This window comes from Pelodiscus sinensis, chromosome Z, assembly GCF_052426305.1.
Source record: "Pelodiscus sinensis isolate ZL-2025 chromosome Z, ASM5242630v1, whole genome shotgun sequence".
Taxonomy (NCBI): domain Eukaryota; kingdom Metazoa; phylum Chordata; order Testudines; family Trionychidae; genus Pelodiscus; species Pelodiscus sinensis.
The window spans coordinates 9,020,392-9,042,840 of record NC_143085.1 but is presented as its reverse complement, the minus strand read 5'-3'; the positions used below and the strand labels follow the sequence as shown (position 1 = coordinate 9,042,840).

Below are 22,449 nucleotides of genomic sequence, written 5' to 3'. Positions count from 1 at the left end.
CTCAGGGCTGCAGTATATGGAAGCTCCTGCATACAAGCACTGAAGCAGCCTATGAAGCTGCAGATAAATGCTCTGAGAGAGGAAACTGAGGCAGCAGACAAACCAGACTCCGGGCCAGGTCTCTCCCTGATAGAGATGTTATTAGAGAGAGGTACAACTGTGAAGTCTGGATCCAGATTCAGAAAACGTGAGAGGAGCTGCATCCTGGTATCGGGCCCATCTTTAGCTCGTGTTCTCTGGGCTCTGAGCTCAGTCTTGTGGATACAGGAGTCTGTCTTGTGTCCTCACTGACACTGGATCTCAGCACCCGTATGGTTCTTAATGTCTGTCTCTTTCCCCTTCCCAGGTTTCAGAGCCCAGCGTCAAGCCTGAATGTCTATTTTGAGCTCTGAGACTTGCTGCTGCTTTCAGTTTTGTTTGCCGTATAGACGTACACTAAGCCACTTGCTCAAGGTCACACCAGATGTCTGTGGGAGACCAAGGAACTGAACATGTGTCTTTGAAGCCCCAGGCTAGTGCCCCACCCTCATTGGATCATCCTTCTTCTTGCTTCAGCATGCTTGGTTCTCCCTACACCTGCTCTCCTGCCCAGGCCAGCGACTGGCATGTCTGCAGGTGTGACTGGCTTTGCTCCAATTGGATTTAATTGCTAGGGAAGGCATAGTCTCGTTCCCTTAGAGCAGTGTTTCCCAATGTTATTTGGCCATGGAACCCCTAGAGTTGCCTTAAAAAAAAAGGCCCCTGCCGCGTTTCATTGAGCAAAAAAAAAAAAAGGCTCTGTCTCTTTAACAGAGGGCGGGGGAGTGCTGGCTCTTCACGGAACCCTTGCTTTCGCTTTGCGGATCCCCAGGGTTCCCCGGAGCACCAATTGGGAAACACTGCCTTAGAGCCAGGCCTCCATGGGAACCCCCACAGCCTGCCGAACACTGGAATCAACTTTACCTACCAGCAACTGCCCAGAATCCTGTTCTTCCAGTCGGGGTACAGGACAGCTCCTGAACTGGTTCTCCCCCTGATCTACCAAAGGCCCAATTCCACATTGCCTCATAATCCTACCTCAGCAGGGCCCACCTGGTTTCTTGCTGGGGTCCCTACAGGTCCTGAGGATAGCCTTGGACAGACAGACATCCACCAGGCATGGAGGAGTGTGCAGCTACCAAGGTTAGTTTCACTTGCGAGCTGCAACGTCAGCCAGGTCCAGAGGGGAAAGGACAACGCTACCTAGAGCATTGGACCAGCTTCCTGATACCATGTGAGTTCCTCCTCAGGCCATTAACTTGCAGCCTCAGTTGGGACTTTAAATCAGCATAGGTTCCCAAACTGGTGGGCGCGCCCCCCTGGGGGGTGTGAAGAAATTCCAGGGGGGGCACAAGGCAACCCCCCCCCCCCCCCCCGAATCTTTCCCCTCCAAGAAAGAGCCCAGTCCCTGTCCGGTTAAAAAAAATAAATCAGAAAACACCATGTGAAATGTTCGGTATTTTCTGTGTTTCCTGGCTTGGGAGTCTGCTGGAACACATGCAACTCAGGCTGGCTGGGGTGGGGGAGGGGGGAGGCAGAGGATGGAGCATCCCGGGCAGACTTAAAAATGGCCTCCTTAAAAGGGCAATGCCTGCTTTGCTCTTAAAAGGGCAACCTTTTTTGTTTGGTTGGTTGATTTTGGTCAACAACTTTTCCCCTGGGCTATGTCTAGACTGCAAGCCTCTTTCGAAAGAGAGCGTCTAGACTGCACGTTGAACTTTCGAAAAAGCGGCTTGCTTTTTCGAAAGAAAGCATCCAGTGAGACTGGATGCTCTCTTTCGAAGAAGCCCTATTTACATTCAAGAACGCCTTCTTTCGAAAGAGGAACTTTCGAAAGAAGGCGTTCTTCCTCGTAAATTGAGGTTTACCGCCATCGAAAGAAAAGCCGCGTTCTTTCGATTTAATTTCGAAAGAACGCGGCTTGAGTCTGGACGCAGGTGAAGTTTTTTCGAAAAAAGGCTACTTTTTTCGAAAAAACCCCTGAGTCTGGACACAGCCCTGGAGTACCGACACCTTTTTTTTTTTTACACTGGTCCCAGAAATTAAAGGGACCACAACTGTTTTTCAGCCCCCATCAGTTCCTTTTTTTTGTTTTCTCTTTTTGCACAACAAGTTTTGCTGCTATTTTGGGGGGAGGGGTGAGAGTTTCTCAAAAATCAAAAAGGGGGCATGATGCTGAAAAGTTTGGGAACCACTGAGCTAACCCAAGGGAAGGAGGTGGTGTGGTCCCTGGTTCCCCAGGGATGGGCCAGCTCTGCTGGGACGGGTGATGTGGGGCTCACGTCTGAGTCTCTTACTTCCTCTCTTCCAGGTGAGAGTTGGGATTCCTCATTTCCATCATGGCACAGCCGAATTTCTGGAGAGAGAGAGAGACAAAGCAGTGTTGTCAGTTCTACAGGCCAGATGTAAGGGTGAGTTTGTGCGGCTACTCCATCCTGGTCCAGAGACCCCACCTGCTTTCACCAATGGCCTTTGGCCATCTTCACTGTGCACTGGCACTAAAATCATCTATTAGTCTGTAAGCCCATAGGGGCCAGGATCAGGGCCTTGAGGGTTCGTACAGTACCAAGCACCTCTGCTGACCTAAGCAAATTTCCTGTATATCATGCCTTATATCAGCCGGTCTCTAAGGGCCTGATCCAACTTGCTGAAATTTATGGCAATCCTTCCACTGACTGTAATAAGATCTAGAGCCGGCTTTTAATTAATTGATCTCGCAGCCTTCCCAGGAGCTAGGTAGATGTTCTCCCATTCCCTATATGGGGAAACTGAGGCGAACTTCAGTTCTCACAGCATGTGGAAGGCAGGTTTGGGTCTCATGATGCCCATCCACATACTTTGCCCACTGCACCATCCTCCCCCTCTGTCATGAACGGACTTATATGGGGGTGTTGCTACCACTCTCCCCCATTACTGCCACGTGCAATAATGGGACAGTTCTTACGTCTTTCCTACCTCCCCATTCTCCGGTGGGTCTCCATTGCCGAAAGTGCTGGTGACCACCAAGACGAGGGTTTCATGCTCCAGATGGACTATGTCATACTCGTCCATGGACATTACCTGAGACAGACAGACAGATGCTGTTAGCAGCCCCTTGCATGGGGACATGTGCGTCCATTCAGTAGGCTAGGCTTTAGAGCGAGGGGCCAAAGTCACTCTGCTGACATCAGTGCAGTTCTGCTGGCAGGGAGCGTGGCCTGAGGATCTGGCAGAGAGCTTGGCACTGAGATCCAATCGATAATGCTAACAGGAAGGGGCCCAGAGACTTAAGGGAGAGACAATTTCTGCTCTCCTGGGCCCTCTCCAAATCCCATGGACTTCCATGGGGTTAAATGTGTAACAGAGGGAAGAACTGGGTCAAAAGACCTCCCCAATGCATTAAAATTGAAGGCAGCTTCATTTGCAGCTCTCTCCTAGGCAGTCCCAGGCCCAATCCTGCAAGATGCTGAGGGCCTGCTATTCCTGGGAAAGTCTCTGGGAATTCAGGGTGCCTAGCAGATCATTGCCTTAGGCCTGGTGTGTGTAAGCTACACAGTTCCACGCTCTGTTCTCCGTGGCAGAGAGCCGGTACGCTACCTTGGCATCAAAAGCGTGCTTGAAGATTTCACATAAGGTTTTTGCATAGACTTGGGACTTCCCCGTTTCCGTGGCATAGAGGATGGTCGCTTTGACCCTCTTGGCCATTGCCTGCCCCATCAGCTTGGCAGAGAACTTCACGGCTCTGGGAAGCAAATAGAAGCCTCAGTAGGACACTTGGACGTGAGAAGCCCAGGCTGCAATTCCCACACACACACCCTCTCTCTCTCTCCTGGATTTCAAGTATGACTGGGTCATCACAGGGGAGTTATTAGTTTACAGCAATAGGGTGAGGGTTTTAGAGCCTGGAAAAAGTAACATAAAGTGTTTAAAATAGGTGGCTGGAGACCTATGCTTGGCTGGTGAGGCAGCCTTCCATGCTCTGCATAACTTTAAATGATTGCACAGAGCTCAAAGCAGTGGAAACCAGCCCCCTGGTGCCTATGGAAACACCAGCATACTGCTGGCTTTCTGGAATGCCTGCCAGCTGGTGCTCTCATGTTCTTGGGTTTGAGCCCTCCAGAGGATGCACTCACCCACGCTTAGACAGCATCTGGGAAGCGGCAGGTTTCCTTCTTTCCAATAACACGGAAGCCAACCAGCCTTCTGAGTTTGTGTTAATAAGAAAAATCAAACATTTCCTTCTCTGTGCACAGAGCTCAGGAATCACACCTGGGACGGGTTGCTCTGAGACTAGTGTGGATTATTAACTAATGCAAACCTGTACCTCTCCCCAGTCCGCCAGAGCGTTTGTTCATGTAAAACCCTTCATTTTGCTCACACTCATGTCCCAGTGGGGAAAGGTCCTTCTAGGGGCATATCTTGAGTTGTGGGAGCAGTCCCATGGGCATCTTGACCAGGAGCCAGCTCGCTTACCTTTGCATGGTTGCAGGGCATTGGCTCTAACCACCTGCTTTTTGTAGCCCCCAGCTGGAATCTATTTCCCTGAGAAGACGCACCCATTAGGCTTGTCTATATAAAAACTCTTTTTTTGCCCCAGAATTTTACACCGTTCCAACTGTTGGTTCATCTCTGGCAGCCTTAGCATTAGTGTAGCCAGACGATCACTCAGTTTCAAGCCCAATATCTTCTAAAACTGCTCCAAGCAGGTCTACAGGCATGTCTTCACTGGAGTGTCATTTCCGGCTGGAGGAGACATACCAGTACTAGCTCTGTTCAAGATAGAACACTAAAGAAAAGCAGTGTAGCTACAGGATGCAAGAAGCAGGAGGGGCGAGGCACCTAGAATACAATCTCCTCTGGGACCCTAAGCATGTATTTGGAGGTAACTAGTTTCTTCTGCTGCATGTATTGCTAGGCTATCAGTAGTGACACAAATCCAATGCTGTATTCTCCTGTTTGTTATCTGAAGTGGGTTGTGCCCACCAAAGCTCACGATACCATCTATATGTTTTGTTAGTCTTTAAGGTGTTGCAAAACTATTTGTTGTTTTTAAATTTTTCCTGTTACAGACTAGGCTACCCCTCTGATATTATTGTTGTATCACACATAATAGCTGGGTTGCAGGGAATGCAGTTCTGCTTAAAAAACATTCATTACTTCCTCTTTTATTTAATTAATTAATTAATTTTTGTAAATGGATCAATCAGAATATCTGGCTGGAGCGTGGGCCCCGATCCAGCCAGTGACTCTTGCAGCACTCACTGCAGAAGCAGCCAAAGCATCTTGCTGCGGAAATGTCTTGGGAATCGGGGCAGCCTGATATAGCACTTTGGCAGTTGGGGGGGGGGGACTGGGAAAGTCATGTTTCTCCAATCGGTAACCTGGCGTAAAGTCTGATATACGTCAGCCCTGCTCCAGCAGGCCTGTGCAATTCTACCGCCCCCATCAGAACAGACATGCATCCATGGGGGTGACAATTGCAGCTGCACTGGGAGCGCCAAGCAGAGGCCTGTTAATGAGAATCCATTAGGGAAGCCCAGCCCCCGGCTTTCCTCCCCCATGATTACAGGTGAAGAGTGTCAACTAGCAAAAATAAGGGATGGGAAAGACAAAAAGCCTGAATTGGATTTCTTCCCCCCAACATGGTCTCAAGGTATTTGCCTCCAGGCAGTTCCTATCCTGCTCTCAATCCAGTTCATTATGGTAATTATCTGCTGCTGCAACACACCTCCTGCATTCACCCTTCCATGTCAATTTCACCCACTCATTTCAGATGACACTGGCCTCCCCTGGCCCTGGAACTATTCAGATCTTAGCAAATGCACAGATGGGTCCAGGAGGAAGCTGAGAGATGAACTATTTGGCTTCTTCACAACCAGTTTCTAAATCACCTTGTAATGAAACTCCACCTGGTCAGAACTGTTCTGCTCACTCAACTGTTCTCTTGTGTGCAGCAGCAGGCAAAAAGCAGATTAGCTTGGAGCCAGGCGGAATTAACAGTAAATTAAATAAAAAATTTAAGCCACCTACACACCAAGAACAATGGAGGGGATATTATTTAAAAATCCTACCTGCCAAGTTCACATATTTATAATGCTGTTTATCAATTATGTACTCACAGATGGAGCAGCTATAATTAACAGCCATTGTGGCCTCTTATAACTCAATAGCTCGGTTAATCTTTTTGAGTCCTCTACCTCCCCCAGACTCCCATTGAAACCCATGCACCAGCCACAAGCCCCCAAGAATGTATTCATGGTGCAGTGGTTTCATGGATGCACCATGGAAACTAACTTCATGAAAGGGACTAGAGACATCAGATGGTAATAGAGTCATGACACTAGGGACACAGACGTAGCACTGCCTAGAGCACTGTTTCCAAATTTTATTTGGCCATGGAACCCTTAAAAAAAACCAAACTGCCGGGCAAAACTGGTTGACCAAAAAAAAAAAAAAAAAAAAAAAAGAGGGAGGAAAAATGTCAAGAAAAAAAAACCCAACAGCTACTAGCTTAATCCTCCAGGACTGCCCATCCCTAAGACCAGATCTGGGGGGGGGAAGGCGGAGTGATCGGGTTCTCATGGAACCCTTACTTTTACTTAGTGGAACCCGAGGGTTCCATGGGCACTATTTGGGAAACACTGGCCTGGACAGTCCATGACTTAATATGTATCTTTCTGGCTAACAATAATGGCACCTAGCTCATATATAGTACTTTTTCATTAGTAGAGCTCAAAAGCTTTGTTCAAAGGAGGTCAGTGCCATAATCCCCATTTTACAGATGGGGAAACCAAGGCACAGAGGCACAATGTGGCTTACCCAAAAGGTCACCCAGCAAACCAGTGGCAGATTCAGAAATAGAACACGGGTCTCCTGAGTCCCAGCCCACTGTTTTCTCCACATGCCATTATACCTCCCATGCTGTGGGACACCTTCCCACATCCCACCCCCCTGATGGGCAGCTTTTAGACCAGGAATAAAATACTCAGATTGTTCAAAGCTGCTTGATTCAATTGAGCTGATCCCAGCTCAGCATTCTGGGGTGCTCAGCTTTAGCCATGATCTGTCCATGGAAGAGATCATAATATACTAGAACTGGAAGGGACCTCAAAAAGTCACCAATCCAAGTAAATATAGTAGCAGCGGCCCACCACGAGCTAACCCTGGTGAACCACTGCTGTTTTATTGCCTACCCCTGATCTACACCATTTCTTCTGACAGAATCTGTCTCACCTGCTCTTAAATATCTGCAATGATGGAGATAAAGGTCAGCCCTGCGCGTTTCTACTGCCCTCATCACAATAGACACCCCCCCCCAGCAATTTATTCCAGTGTTTAACCACCCTGGCAGTGAGGAAGTTTTTCTGAATGTTCAATCTAATATACGGAGATACACCTATTTCATACAGCTAGAAGAGACCTTGTAAGGTCATTGAGTCCAGTCCCCTGCCCCCATTGCAGGACCAAGTACCATCCCTGACAGATTTGCCCCAGATCCCTAAATGGCCCCCTTAAGGATTGAACTCACAACCCTGGATTTAGCACGCCAATGCTAAACCTCCCTTGCTGCAATTTAACCATTGCATCTTGTCCTAAGATCAGAGACCAAGGAGAACAATTTTTCTCCCTCTTTCTTGTAACACCCTTTGAGATACTTGAAAACTGCTATCATGTCCCCTCTCAGTCTTCTCTCTTCCAAACTAAACAAACTCAGTTCTTTCAGTCTTCCACCATAGCTCATGTTCTCTAGGCCTTTCATCACTTTTCTTATTCTTCTCTGGACCCTCTTCAGTTTCTCCACATCGGTCTTGAAATGTGGGGCCCAGAACTGGATGGGGACAGGTTGTGGAATGTGGTCCCAGGTTTTGATTCCAAAATGTCCAGAACCAGGATCCTGGTGTAAGCCCATCTCTTATATCCAGCTGTAGCAACCCTTCTGCTGCCATTCCCCTCTCACACTTACAAAGAGTTGGGCTCCCTTGGTCCCCACTAGCAGCAGGGGAGCAATCTGCTGAACTATCATAAAGAGCAAAGAGGAGGGCTGTAGGGGGCATGAGTTTCCTTTCACTTATACCATCCTCGTCCTGAGGGGCAGAAGGAAGGAGAATCAGGCCTGATAACCCCAGAGAGAGGAAGCAAGAGGAGTTGCATGGAGTCTCTCCCCAAGGCTGGAACAACCAGACACGTTGCTGGAAAATGAACTGAGATCCAATGAGGGGTTTTAGCCATTTTCTACCTCACCCTCCCATTGGCTGCACCAGTGGCAGACTCCAAATGCTGCCCACTTCCCTAGGCAGCTCTCTCTTGTGCCACTCAAGCTGACCTGTCAAAGGAGAGGCCTTCAGAGGACAACGGAGGGCAAGGAGCTGCGGATACAGCAGCAATTCAAGTAGCACATGGCAGCATCACTGCACAGAATGGCAAGCCAAACAGAAAAGACCAGTGTGCCGCATCTCAGGGCTTTGGCTCCTGGTGCGTGGGGGCATCTCCTTCTCAGGTACTTACTTGGCTAGCTTTTTGAAACCGATGGCTCTCTTTTTGGTAGGCGTCCCATTGACTCCTTTCCAGATATGTGTGTTCCAAGGGTCAGGCTAGGAGGAAAAAGATTGTTGTCAATTGAGGGGCAGAGTTTTGTTGTTCAACAAAGGCAGGGTCTGTGGAGCCCAGCAATGGAACAACAGTTTGTTTAGATCCGTGGTGACCAACACACTAGCCACATGTAGCTATTTGGAAGTTTGAGCGTGCCTAGCTGCTTGAACAATGTGGCTAAATCACTATAGTGTATAGCCCCTCTGCCATGTATATTGGCCAAACTGGACAGTCTCTACGGGAAAGAATTAATGGACACAAATCAGATATCCAAAAAGGCAACACACAGACACCTGTTTAATCTGTCCGGGGAACTCATTAATAGATCTTCAAGTCACCATGTTGTTTCAAGCCAATTCCACAAGCCAAATACACAGAGAAGCATTGGGACTTAACTTCATTTACAAGTTTGGGACTTATCACAAAGGTATGAATAAGGACATCACCTGGCTAGCACGATATATTCCACATCCTAATGACTTAACCAACCAAACAATGGGTACTTAAGAACAATTTGTACCTTCTCTATCAGCTTCATGTAACAGGAACACTCTAATTCACTATTTTTTCCTCTTCTTTTTCCCCTCTGTCCCTTATTTATTTTGGAACTGGACTTTAAATACTCGATTCATCTGGAGAAGTGAGCTGTATCCACGAAAGCTCATGATCCCATCTACATGTTTTGTTAGTCTATAAAGTGCGGCTAGACTATTTGTTGTTTTTTTAAGTTTTGCCCTGTAGTGGTTACTACTTCAGAACTGGTTGGACACCATCTGTTTAGATACATTCACAACATCCCTTTTCTAGGGAACCAGCTGGTCTCAGAGCCTCTGCATGGGTCTTTATTTTCAGGGTCATTGTGTGGCCATATCCCCCCCCCCCAACCCAGCTACTTAAGTTTTGAGTGGAAGCTCTTTCCGCGGATGCCCCATATGCATATCCATGGAAACTGGGTGCACCAGGGTTTCAACTTGCTGACAGTGAGAGCCCTGCCGGCTTGGAATAATATGGTTGAGGACCATGCCCTTTTTGCCTCCCAGAAGTGAAACCATCCCAGTGAGCCCTGATAGCTAATGAGCAGGGAGATCCAGGAATGTACCCCTCCATTTTTCCTTCGGGCCCCGAGAAGGGATGGAGGCTATGAAAGAGGATTCACAGTCGAGCTGGGAGTAGATGGATAACCTCGCCGAAAAGAGGGTCCCTTCTGTAGATTATTTCTTAGGACGCTAGCTAAAGGGCACACTGAATGGAAGCCGCAGGAGCACAGACATTTGGTGGTTGAGGTTATGCTGGCTGAAGGACTCATGCTCTGAACTGCCATCCAGAGAGCGGAGTCAGGTTTTCCATCCCCATTCTGGCAGGAGCAGCTTGCTCCAGTTCACAAGAGGTGGCCAGTCTGGAGTGAGTGCATTCTCCCCCATGGCATGTGGGCTAAAGGAAGGGCTTGGGATGAAGGGTTCAGGATGGGCCTGAGACAATTCTCTGGGCTCTGGCAGAAATGCAAAGAGCCATCCTCCCTGGGGAAAGGGGAGCAACTCACACAGAGGGTTTGCAAGCCTGACTCGGATTATACCTTCATGCCTTGTAACAGTCAGGCTTGTTAACCAGCACCACCCGCCTTGCAGAGTCAGCTGTTTGATACAGAACTCATCCCTAGGTGGTGGAGGCCCAGTTCCTGCTGCACCTGCCCATCATGGTACCCTCACATGCGAGGGGCAGGGTATGACGCACTGGCAGAAGCCTGGCTACAGATGGTACCTGGTACTCGAAGGAGGGAGTGAGCCGGTAATTGAGCATTTCCTGGTGGAAGACGGGGGTGATGCTGCCGGACATCGGGGGGATGATCCACACCCAGTCGGCAGGGCAGCCTCCACGACAGCGGTACTCGTTCTCCATGTGCTTGATGAAGGACTCTGTGGCCGAGTGGTGGTCCACAATGGTCACCTTGTCGCTCTGTTGGAAGGAGGGAGAAGAGCCAGGAGTAGCTGCAGGTTAATGCACCTTGGAGGATAGGGGTTGGCAGCTATTGTTAGGACCCAGGACTGGGAGCAAAATGAGCATTCCCATGAAAAGCTGCAGTGGATATGAGGACAATAAATGGCTTCTGCAGGGGAGAAGTCAAAGGCTGAGAGAGGTCCAATGGAAGGCACCCTTCAGTGGCAATGGGGCAGGTAGGGTTGCCAGATGGTTTAACAAAAAATACTGACCACCCCCCCCAAAAAAAACACTAGGAAAAAATTCTGTTTAAAAAATAAAAAGGGAGATCAAAGTTGCTAAGCAAAAGTTACACCACTCCCTCCTGTTTGGGGCCACACATTAACTGTGAATGCACCCATCCCTACCCCCGAGCCAGGCCCCCCAGTCCTCCCCATCCCAATGCACTCATACCTCCCTCTGATCCAGGTCCCCCTAGTGTCCCCTCAACCCAATGCACTCACTCCTACCTCTGAACCAGGCATCCCCAGCACCGGGAGTGCCCTGCCTCAATCAAATGCCTCTCCCCCCTCCACAAAGCCAGTCACCGGAGGAACGGGACAGCCGGGTAAGTTAATCTTACTTTTAAAGTCGCCGTTCCTGCCGCCCAGCCCAGCTGCCTCGGCTCACATTGTGTAGAGGGAGGCATCATGTCCCGGGTCTCTGCTGGTCACGTGGGCCACAGCACCATGTGCTCCGCTCCCACCCCACCCCGGCGCCCCCCTAGTGTGGCACCTGGCAAGTGCCCTCTTCTGCCCCCCCTTCACTATGCCTCTGCTGTGCTCCTCACTCCCCCACCCCCACCAGATGCTGCAGGGGGAAATTGTCCTTGCCGGGCTTCCGTCTGAGCGAAACAGGAAAAACCGGACATTTCACATGTCCGGTATTTCCTGGTTTTTTTTTTTTACTGGACAGAGCCTGCAATTACCAGACTGTCTGGATGAATACTGGACACCTGGCAACCCTATCTGGAGGGGCCCTGTGGGAGGTGGGGGGAGCGGGAGAGGTGTGTCTAATTGAGAAAGCAGCCCTCACATTGGAACATCGAGTAGCCTGAGCTGGACACATAGGAAGGACCCCCAAACTCCGCTGTGGGCTGGCCAAAAGAGACTGTTACTTTTGGAGCCCAGCTCTGGGACCAGCAGCTGTTCCTTTCCTCCAGGGCTGTCCTCCCAGCTCACTCACGTAACACGCCCAGGAAAACAGCTCTTGGAAGAGGCTGCTCTGCTAAGATATTGCCCGTGTGCACACGCCGCCCTCCCAGAACTGACACACTAAGCTGGGGTAGGCTCCTCTCCATGTTCTCCTGGTGCCAATCACTAGCTTTGTCTTGGACAAGTCAAATTCTCCAGTCCCGTTAATCACAAATATGGACGCCCAGGGCCAGATCCTTGACCCCGCTGCAGCCTGTTTGTGCCACTCCTGCAGTGTAAAGGGGATGGAAATTCCCCCACAGCAAGGCTTGCACAGGGTTTGTGCAGGCAGCCTCCATCACCCAGCTGTGCCGGGCTCCGTGGCCAGTGTGTTAAATGCCACAGGGGCCACTCCTCTGCCTGGAACATCCCCAAACGTGGCACCAGTCCTGCTGAGCAGCACAGCACAGACTTTGGTCAGTGTTGCCTCCGGGTCAGGACAGTGCTGCATGAAAGCATCTTAAACCACTAGCCGCCATGGCCTGGGGAAGATCTCCCTATGGCTCCTTCCCAGCCAGGACCTAAGGTGTCACCAGAGACCAGGCTTGTTCCGAATCCCACACCCTGGGGATGGCTGTGCTGACGCTCCAGCAGTTGCAAGGCCTGCCCCTGGGTACCTGGTAGCTGTACAGAACAGCGATGTTAATCTCCACCAATGCCTGGTCCTTCCACAGCGAGGAGGTTTTCCGCATGTCCAGATTCATCTTTTTGGCTACTTCCTACAAAGACACAGTAATGGGTGAGTGTAGACTGAATACTGGCTGCAAAGCTGGAGAGTGAGCTAAGGGAGGGTCAGCCCCTGACTGAGAACCTCTGTAAATGGAGGCAAGTCTGCTGGGTACAAGTCTGAGGAAATGGTCTGCCTGTTTCATTGCAGCTCATTGCAGAGGCCTGGCTACCTCCTGTACTATCAGGGCTTGGCTGTGCCCAGCCTTGCACAGGGGCCATGGGCATTCCTCATGGGGAGGGAAGGTGTGATGCCGGCAGGCCAGGTGCCAGCTCATGCCCACGTCCTCATGCCTCACTTGGATACTGACAAACAGAGTGGGCTCACCTATGCGCTAGTAGTGTTAAAACAGGCATTCATTACAAAACTGGGCCTAGTGTTTAGGTTATTATGGCATAACTGTGAGTTGCTGCCTGCAATACGCTCACTTGCAATATTAGTATTTCATAGTACAAAGCTGTGGAGTCCAACATGCTAGCCACTAGCCACATGTGGCCACTTGGTTCGTTGAGTGTGCCTAGTTGGTTTGAATAATGTGGCTAGTTTGCTATAGCATTTTCAGAATAATGTGGCTAGTCCACTGTACTGCTTCAGAACTGGTTGGATACTAGGGGTATATAAAGCAACATTTGAGCCTTTTGTATTGCAAGCTTCCGTGACTGAAAATCACCAAGTCAGGAGAGAGACACTAACAAACGTACAGTGCTGATCTCCAACAGAGGCATTATGTCCCACCCCACAAGCAAAGCTCATTGACACCAGAGGAACTATTGTGGGACACTGAAGAGGACAAAAGACTTTGCTAATTGCTCTTACCCCACCCTGAAGAGGAGGCATGCTAGAGAATTCCTTTTGTTGGTTGAGTTTTGCAGCTCAAAGAGCAGGGGAGGCAGGAGAATAAGGGGAAAAAAGGCTCTAACAACAAAGAATTGGATCTTTACGCAGCTGGGACTCTGAAGGACACGGATTGCTAAGCATATGCAAAAGATCCCTGTGATGGGGTAAGATCCCCACACACACACTAGGCCAGAAGGGGTTAACGCCACTCTGAGGGCCAGGGAGGCCACATCTCCGGTAGCCTGCTGGGCATGCTCCCACTGCTCGGGTATTAAAGAGGGCTGCTCAGGGTAGATGGGGCTGACCACTGGAGGAGAAGGAGCTCAGGTAGGAGCTCCTGAGCCACCCCTGCAACCAGAGCACCAGGAGCAGCAGCAACAACGCCGGGCAAAGGGGTCGCCAGATTGCGAGTGACCACCGGAGCTGCACGCGGAGGACAGCGTGATGCACCGGTGGGGTAGGAAGTGACCCAGGGCAGAAGATTGTCCTCTGGGAGCTCGGCTATTCCAGCAGGAATCCCCTCCGAGCTGGCAGCGAGAGCATTTGCTTCCAACAAGGCCCTGGGCCAGGACTTGGACTCGGAGGGCCTGGGTCCCCTACCTCTCCACTCCACCATAACCCAGCTACCTACATTTAGAGGAAGCTTACCTGGGAAATAAGCTGGAAGCCTGTTTACACCCTGAGGGAGTGAGGCTGTGTTTGTGACTAGGCCTGGGGGGCTGTAATTATCCTAATAGGGGTGACTAGACTTGTGACTAGGCCCGAGGGGCTGTAAGTAGCCTAACAGGGGCTGTACTGTGTGGGAAGCAACGAGGGGTGCCCCGGGCATTAGGGCACCCCGTGACAATCCCCCATGCTTAGCATGAGACAGCCCTGAAGGCCCCACAGAGCTTGCATTTATAGAAGCTTCTGGGTGGCTGCCCAAGTGCTCAGCTAATGGGGAGCACTGGTGTGTTTAGTACTGAAGTTTCTCCCTGTTTCCCTACCCCTGAGTAAATTCATGCAGGCAGGGCCAGACTAAAGGGTGGGCTAGCCGGGCAGCTGTCCATGGCGCCAACCCATGGGGGGCACTCAGCTCCCGGCGGGTTGCAGCGGCCACCCGGGGTGAGGGCCGTGTTAACCCCTGCAGCACCAGCCAGCACAGAGCTCTTCCCCCCGCGGCTGCAGGGCCTTGCATGGCCAGGCGCAGCTCGCCCCAGGCTGCGCGCCATCGGCGGTGGCCAGGCCGACTGGGCAGCGCATGCGCCGTGCGTCTGCCCATACACCCCGGGGGCGGGCCCACGCATGCATCATGCGCCCGGAGGCAAGGCCAAAATGGCTCGGGTTGGCCCTGAATGCAGGTAATTTACCAGGGCATGCTCAGCTCCAGGCTCCCCTGAGCATATTGCCCTGATGTGGCACAGGTGGCTGAAATTCACTTTTGTCCTCACAGCTTATTTAGGGCAGCACTTCAATTTCATTGGCTGCCCCCCACAAAGCACTGAGGGGCTCAGCTTGGCGCTTTGCTCCCCAGTAACATCCATATACCTCAAGGCATCCCAGCAAGCCCCACAGCAAGATTGTGAGAGGGCAAGGTTACCTCTAGCATGTTGTAGCGAGAGTTATCACAGTAATCTCGGACGCCAATCTCAGTGCCCATGTACCAGCCGCTGAAAGGGCAGGCAGTAAACTCCAGGCCTCCGATCTCTAGCAGCATGCTGGACACCGCTGGCAAACCGTACCACTTCAGCCCCAGGTCCTTAAACCAGGCAAACCTGCCGAGCACACGGTGAGGTCAGCCAGCTAGCTGGATCCTGATGGGGTGGGGAACTTCCCCTAACAGTTGTTCCATGGGACGCCTGAAGGCAGCTTTGTCTTACCATGGTTTTCACCAACCATCAGAACTGCTCCTGGGAACAGGAGCAGAGCCCTGTGGGGATCCCTCCCCCAGGATCTGACAACAGCAGCTGCTTTACTAGCAGCACAAGGGCATGGGGATGGGCACACCAAGGAGGTTGTGGGGAGGGGCAGGGTGTCAGGTGAATGGCAGGAGGCTCAGGGTGCAGCTGAGGTGACGTGAAACCAGCCCTGCCATCCATCCATGAGAGAGGGAAGAGGGTGGCTGGTTTTCAAGCCTGTGCCAGCTTTCCATGCAGAGTGGAAGGAAGCATGAAAGGGTGCCCCACTAGAACAAATTGGTGGGACTCTAGGTCTGAATGTGGCCCCTCCATGGAGCATCCCAACAAGGCCATGAAGAAGGTGCATTGTGAGAAGGCATAGATGGTTCTAAGGAGCAAAGTTCTGCAGAACCTCCCCCTCAGCGGCACTCAAACATGCTCTAGCTTACTTGGGATGCCTGATGGGTACTTCCAGCACCAGCTCCGGTGGGATCTCAAAGAGCTCCGGGTCATTGCCGTTGGCCTGGAGGAGGAGTGGCAGGACATCAAATCGCCCCTTGGGTGCCTTCCATCCCTGCTGGATGCAGATCTGCAGCCAAACAGAATTCATGTGAATATTCTCGCCACACTGGCTGCCCTGCAGTGTTACTGTCTCAGGCCTCTGGGCAAGGTGTGGGAGTTGCGAAGGGCCAGGCTGTTACGTACAACAGACTTCTCTTGGACTTTGTTTTTTAATAAGTGATGCCCCCACTCAGTCTGAGCCATATGTGAGCTGGTAGAGCTTCAGGCTGGGTCCCTGGAGAGCCTTCTGCAATCAACCAGTAGGTGAGAAGCAGATTCTCAGGATAGTGCACCGAGACTGGCTATTGGCTCAAATCCACAGCCCCTTAGGTCTTCACATTGGTCACTGCACTGTGCGTCATGAGCCACCAGCAACTTAAAGTGACAGTGACTTTAGAACCTCAGCCTCCTGCTCTAGACCACTGTCTGAGCTAATAATATCGGGGTGGTAGTCCATAGCAGTACGGAGGCTACAAAATGCAAGTTCTGGTTGCTCCCTGCAGAGGGCAGAGCTGCATGCACGTGCAAGCACAAACACAAGTTCACGTGGCAATACTAAGGGATCCTATTGGTACCACAGAGCTTCTCACGACCGGTCTCAGGAAAAGCAAAGCAAATCAGAGAGAATCTCCTAGATGGACTAGTACACTGAAGTATAATAGGCAGACGTCCGCATCCTGAGTTCCTGGGGAAGTCAGCCATGAGGAACTCCCCTACGGGACACTGACCACCGGGAAGGATGGATTTTTTTTCCTGTCTGCTGCTTACCTCCGTGAGCTCCACGTTGGCTGGGTCTCCCAGAATGGTACCATCTGGCTGCTTATAACCAGCATAGCGGATGAGCTGGGCATTCCAGACTCGGAAGTCATGCTTGCCATCTGTCCTCTGGGGAAATATGGTGATAGCAGACCTGAAAGGAACGGATGGGAGGGCACCGGCATTAGTCATGTGAAAAGGGGACAGCTGAGAGGGTGTGTGCATCTTGTTGAGACAGAGTGGGGCTGCATGGGTTGATAGACAGCCCTTGCCAGTGTTTACAGCACCTCACCCAATATGGCTTCTACCATGTGATTTTTGCTTTCAAACATACTTGGGAACAGATTAACCACCAGGAAGAGAAGTACCCCCATTGCGGCGGGCAACCTATGGCCTGTGGGCTGCTCAGAACTCACCAGGGTAAGCCCCTGGCAGGCCGTCAGACAGCGTGTTTACCTTGCATCCCCAGGTACAGCTCCCTATGGCTCCCCATTGGCCACGGTTCACCATTCCCTGCCAATGGGAGCTGTGGGAATCAATGACCAGAGGGTCCCTGTCGCCTGCACTAGGGATGTAAGCAGCTAGTCGACTAGTCCTTCGACTAGTCACTTCCCCCTCCCACCCCTATTGCTGCATCTGTCAGAGGCAGCAAGTGGTGAGCAGGAGCCAGTGCTGAGGGGAGCCAACTTAAAAGCTGGTTCCCCCAGCACCATCTCCGCAGGGGGCAGGGAGGGTAGCAGGGACTGGGCACGAGCTGGTCATCAGCTGATTCCCAGTTTGCACACAGTCCCAGATGCCATGCCTCTGCTTTTTAAATGTATGAAGAGCCTCCTGGCAGGGGGGGACCTGGCATGAGTTTGGGACAGCTGATTCCTGCCTCATGCCAGGTCCTCCTGCTGCACTCCAGCCTTTTTACATTTAAGGTTGGTGCAAAGTGGAGGAATCCAGTGCAAGCTAGGAATCAGCTGTCCCAGCTTGTAGGTTCCTAATACATTTAAAAAGCTGAAGCACAGTCGGGGGAACTCAGCATGAGCTGAGAATCAGCTGTCTCAGCTCGTGCCAGGTCCCCCATGCTGTGCTTCAGCCTTTTAAACATATTGAGAGCTTCACACAGCGTGTAGCCAACCTGTGGAACTCCTTGCCAGAGGAGGCTGTGAAGGCTAGGACTATAACAGAGTTTAAAAGAAACTAGATAATTTCCTGGAGGTTAGGTCCTTAAAAGGCTATTAGCCAGGGGATAAAATGGTGTCCTTGGCCTCTGTTTGTCAGAGGCTGGAGAGGGATGGCAGGAGACAAATCACTTGATCATTGTCTTCGGTCCACCCTCTCTGGGGCACCTGGTGCTGGCCACTGTTGGCAGACAGGCTACTGGGCTAGATGGACCTTTGGTCTGACCCAGTACGGCTGTTCTTATGTTATGTAAAAGGCAGAGCTGCAGTGAGGTTAGCTCCTGGAACTGGGAGCTAACCCCACTGTACAACTAATCCAATAAATCCATCGACTAGTCGATTAGATGATAAAACTAAATTTAACATCCTTAGCCTGCACCACAGCTCTCATTGGCGGCTATACTTGGGGATGCAAGGTAAGCAAACTGTCTGACAGCCTGCCATGGGCTTTCCCTGCCATGCTGTGTGCCCGCAGACTGCCCATCACTGCCTGATGGTGTTTAGAGATGAACAGTCCAGTCTGCAGACTGGCAACAGGCAATGTGGATGGAAGGAGAGTTCTGTTTCTTTGGCAAATTAATCTCCCGCTCAGATGTAGCCCTTTGTTCAGTGACCTCTTGACCTGTAGATCAAACATGCCACCATAAATAGGGGGAGGGCGAGGTCAGTCCAGTGGGCGAGAAAAGGGAGAGGAGCAAAAGAAAGGAGGAGAAATACATAATATATTTCCCTACAGCCTTGCAACTAAAGACAGAATGGCCCAATGGGTAAAGCACAGGACCAAGAGATCTGGGTTCTGCTCCCTTGTCTACCATTGATTTACCCATAACTTTGGGCAGAGTTACCCGGTTTCTGTCCTCTTGGGTTCTCTCATGGGGGAAATGGGGCTACTTCTACTTTCCCACCTGTGTAAATCACAGGCACTAAGTATCATGATTGCTAGGATAAAGATTGCTTGGACACTGGGACCAATGCACTCTTGAGCACAGAGTCAGGTCTGATGCAGCATTGTGCACTTGCAGCTCAGTTGGTACCTGTGGCTGAGTTTTACTCCCTGCCTTAGGTAGAGTAGGTAGAAGGGCAATAGAGAGGTTTAATGTATTGCTCCTCTCCAGCTGGAAGAGAGAGTGGCCCAAGGGGGAGACAGTGAGATGGACACTCCTTCCTTTCCATCAGCAGCTACACAGACCCAGACTAAGACATGCTGAGGTCCTAAGGTATGTCACTTTTAAGAGGCCCCATAGCATTAACAAAACAAAAACAAAAGTGTATTGTTCTAACAGAAAGGACAATGAAACTAGAAATAATAAAATTGTATATTTGCGTATATGCCAGTACATAAGTGAGGATGCAACTAAACACGAGTAAGTTTTTTGTGCTTAGAGACTCCCCATAACCGGAGGCCCTAAACTCCAGCTTATGTAGCTTGTGCATAAATCCCGCCCTGACGATACCCAGACACTCCACCCTGGAACCTGGGACTCTCCAGTGATTTAGTCAAGGCACGTGGTAGCGTTCTGCTGGGGGGAGGTGAAGGAAGAGCCTTCCTACTGCATTCGAAGCGGTTCACAGGAAGGCTCTTCACTCTGGCCTGGCATGGCAGTGCTCCCAAGTGGGCAGGGTAGGGACACAGCCTGTCTTCATGCTCAGGAGGGTGGCTTACCCCACTTCCATCCCATGACAGAGAGGGGAGTCAATGGTCTCAAGCAGTATGCCATTGCACAACCGCTACCAAAAGTCAGTGCAGAGCTTATGGAAGATGCAACTAGAACTGCAACAGAAATGCACATGGAGCCAGCACAAAGGAGCCTGTAGCCCTGAGTCCCCATCTAAGGGCAGCTCAGGGGTTCTCGGGCTAGCTGAGTGGGAGAGAGCAAACTCCAAGCCAAACACATAAAAGTTCACAGACCCTGGGACTGGGACCCAGGGCTCCCTCCCGGGGCCCAGAGGACTCACCTGAGGTTGCCTTTGTTGGTGGCATATTTGATGTGGTTGCAGATGTAATTGAACATCCCATGGGCTGTGGTGCAGTCTCGGGCATCAAACACCTGAAAGAGTCGACAGGGATTGTCTGCAGAACTCTCTCAAACAAGTGCATGTCTCCTCCAGAGCAGGCCCCGCACGCTGGAAAGCCCTTGGTGCTGATGCCATATTAGAGGCGAGGCTCTAGCTCACTGGATGCAGAGTCTAACACCTGCATCTTCCCTCTCACTGAAGTATCTCAGTGCCTAGTACCAGAACCCTGTCCATTTTGGGGAGCTAGATTCAGGACTGACACTAGTTCAAAGCTCTCAGCCTACTGCAGTCCCCAGAGTGATATAGCAACAGACATGTCCAGCAAACCAAAACCCACATCACCTCTGGTTCTGACAGTCGCCTGCAGTGTGAGCCAGAGCAGGAAGAGCAGGGATTGAAGCCAGGATGGAGGGGCCGTAGCGTGGTAGAAAGGAAGGTAAGCTAGGACTGACCTCCCTTGGCAGAGTTGTGCAGCCACTCTTGGGAATAGCTTCCTGCACTAGGCTTGGCAATAGCTAGTCCTTTCCTTTTCATGGCCAAGTGCTCCTCCCGATGAAAAGAAAAGAAACAGGAGGCTTCCCATTGTGTGAGAGCACCTTGGCCACCTAGATCCCTGCCGATACCCTGTTTGAAGCTGCTCCATGAATAGTTCATCAGTTTTGGCTTGACTGACTGACGTGTGTGAGTTGGCATATGGACCATATGTAACCCTGGTATAGCTCCTTTGACTTCACCAGAGATTTCTGTGTGGCTTCCATCCACAGCAGGGTTACAGTTTCTAAAGTAGCAGGTGGCAAGTAGGAGCCTAGGACATTTTGGAAGATGACAGTGTGACCTCCTAAGTCGTCTTTGCAGTTTCAAATGCTGACATATCCTCACCATCTATGCAACCCCCCCCCACCCCACCCCCTGAACACCTTCTCTTCCAATGCTCTTTCCTCCTCAGAGCCCCCAAACAAGCCCCAAAGGATGGGATGTTCCTTACATTTACTGACCAGTCACACGTGTGAGTCACTGTAGCCTTAGCATCCAGGGAAACAATTTTGTCTCCCTTGCTTCACAGTCCATGCTCACTAACCCTTTTAAGAGCAATTTGCTTCTTACCTGTAGCTTGGACCACTGAATCCTGCCTACGCAGCGAGATGCATTGCGCCAGGCATGCTTTGCGCCATAGATCAGCTCTGTGTCCCGGAGCTGGTAGCTGTCTGTGGCTTCAATTTCCTTGGTCACCTCTTCCAGCCGCTCCACGTGGGCCTTGGAGCCAAACCTATGAGGGTGGAGAAAGGAGAAGTGACCGACTCCGGATGGGAGTGTGAGGCACTGTGTGTGCTCAAGTTACCTGCCTGGTCCCGGTATATGTACACACATGCACATGCCAGCTGGAGGTAATGCTGGACCAGGCATGATAATTGTGGAGCCCCGGGTAAAATTCTGGAGGTGCTATATTGCAGGATAGAATTCCGTGCAGGGGATTCTCTGTGGCTGCCCGTGTGCATGAGAGTCTCCAGGCAGAGCACATGCTTGTGTGCATGTACACCTGTTTGTGTTCCTAGCCAGATTCTCACACACTGAGCACTCATGCAGACCACAGCCAGCACAAGGCTGTCCGACACACAGTAGCACATTTATGAACCCATAAATGCACATCTGCCATCCTATATTCTTTTGAGGGGAGCACAGATTTTAAACAACATGGCCCCTGGGTCCATGTTCATCTAGTCCATACAGAGCTAGCCATGACTATTGGCTAACCTTGAGCTCTGCAGTTTACTCAAACCATATAAAAACATAAGAACGGCTGTACTGGGTCAGACCAAAGGTCCATCTAGCCAAGGATCCTGTCTGCCAACAGCGGCCAATGCCAGGTGCCCCAGAGGAAATGAATAGAACAGGGAATCATCAAGTGATCTATCTTCTGTTGCCCATTCCCAGCTTCAGACAAACAGAGGCTAGTTCCTGATCATCCTGGCTAATAGTCACTGATGGACCTAATCTCCATGAATTTATTTAATTCTTTTTTGAACCTTGTGATAGTCCTGCCCTGTACAACATCCTCTAGCAAGGAGTTCCACGGGTTGACTGTGCACTATGTGAAGAAAAACTTCCCTTTTGTTTGTTTTAAACCTCCGATCTATTAATTTCATTTCATGATGCCTAGTGCTTGTGTTATGGAAACAAGTAAATAACTTTTCCTATTTACATTCTCCAAACCAGTCATGTTTTTATAGACCTCTACTATGTCCCCCCCTTAGTTGCATCTTTTCTAAGCTGAAAAGTCCCAGTCTTTTTAATCCCTCTTCATATGGAATCTGTTCCAAATCCCTAATCATTTTTTGCCCTTTTCTGAACCTGTTCTAATGCCAATATATCTTTTTTTTAGAAGAGGCAACCACATCTGTATGTAGTATTCAAGCTGTGGGTGAACCGTGGTTTTATATTGAGACTGTAAGATGTTCTCTGTCTTAGTCTCTATCCCCTTTTTAATGATTCCTAACATGCTATTTGCTTTTTTGACTGCCTCTGCACACTGAGTGGATGTTTTCAGAGAACTATCCACAATGACTCCAAGATCTCTCTCGAGTGACTATAACTAAATTAGTCCACATCATTTTGTATGCGTAGTTGAGATTATTTTTTCCAATATGCATTACTTTGCATTTATCAACATTAAAAGTCATTTGCCATTTGCTTGCCCAGCCACTTAGTTTTGTGGGATTCTCTTCACAGCCTGCTTTGAATGTAACTGTCTCGAG

At 50.5% G+C, this 22,449-nt stretch overlaps 1 protein-coding gene across 6 annotated transcripts in view; it reads right to left on the bottom strand.

Moving 5' to 3' along the window:
* Positions 1-22,449, bottom strand: part of NOS1 (nitric oxide synthase 1) — a 174,477-nt gene that overhangs the window by 29,767 nt on the left and 122,261 nt on the right. For all 6 annotated transcript variants that reach the window (XM_075898163.2, XM_075898160.2, XM_075898158.2 and 3 more), the window contains 11 exons: positions 20,801-20,963; positions 19,637-19,728; positions 16,524-16,665; positions 15,644-15,783; positions 14,897-15,071; positions 12,371-12,472; positions 10,345-10,539; positions 8,503-8,588; positions 3,595-3,739; positions 2,974-3,078; positions 2,316-2,374 (listed from right to left, as the gene is read on the bottom strand). In XM_075898163.2, coding sequence (XP_075754278.1) covers positions 2,316-2,374; positions 2,974-3,078; positions 3,595-3,739; positions 8,503-8,588; positions 10,345-10,539; positions 12,371-12,472; positions 14,897-15,071; positions 15,644-15,783; positions 16,524-16,665; positions 19,637-19,728; positions 20,801-20,963 — 1,404 coding nt within the window. The remainder of the gene's footprint in view (positions 1-2,315; positions 2,375-2,973; positions 3,079-3,594; positions 3,740-8,502; positions 8,589-10,344; positions 10,540-12,370; positions 12,473-14,896; positions 15,072-15,643; positions 15,784-16,523; positions 16,666-19,636; positions 19,729-20,800; positions 20,964-22,449) is intronic.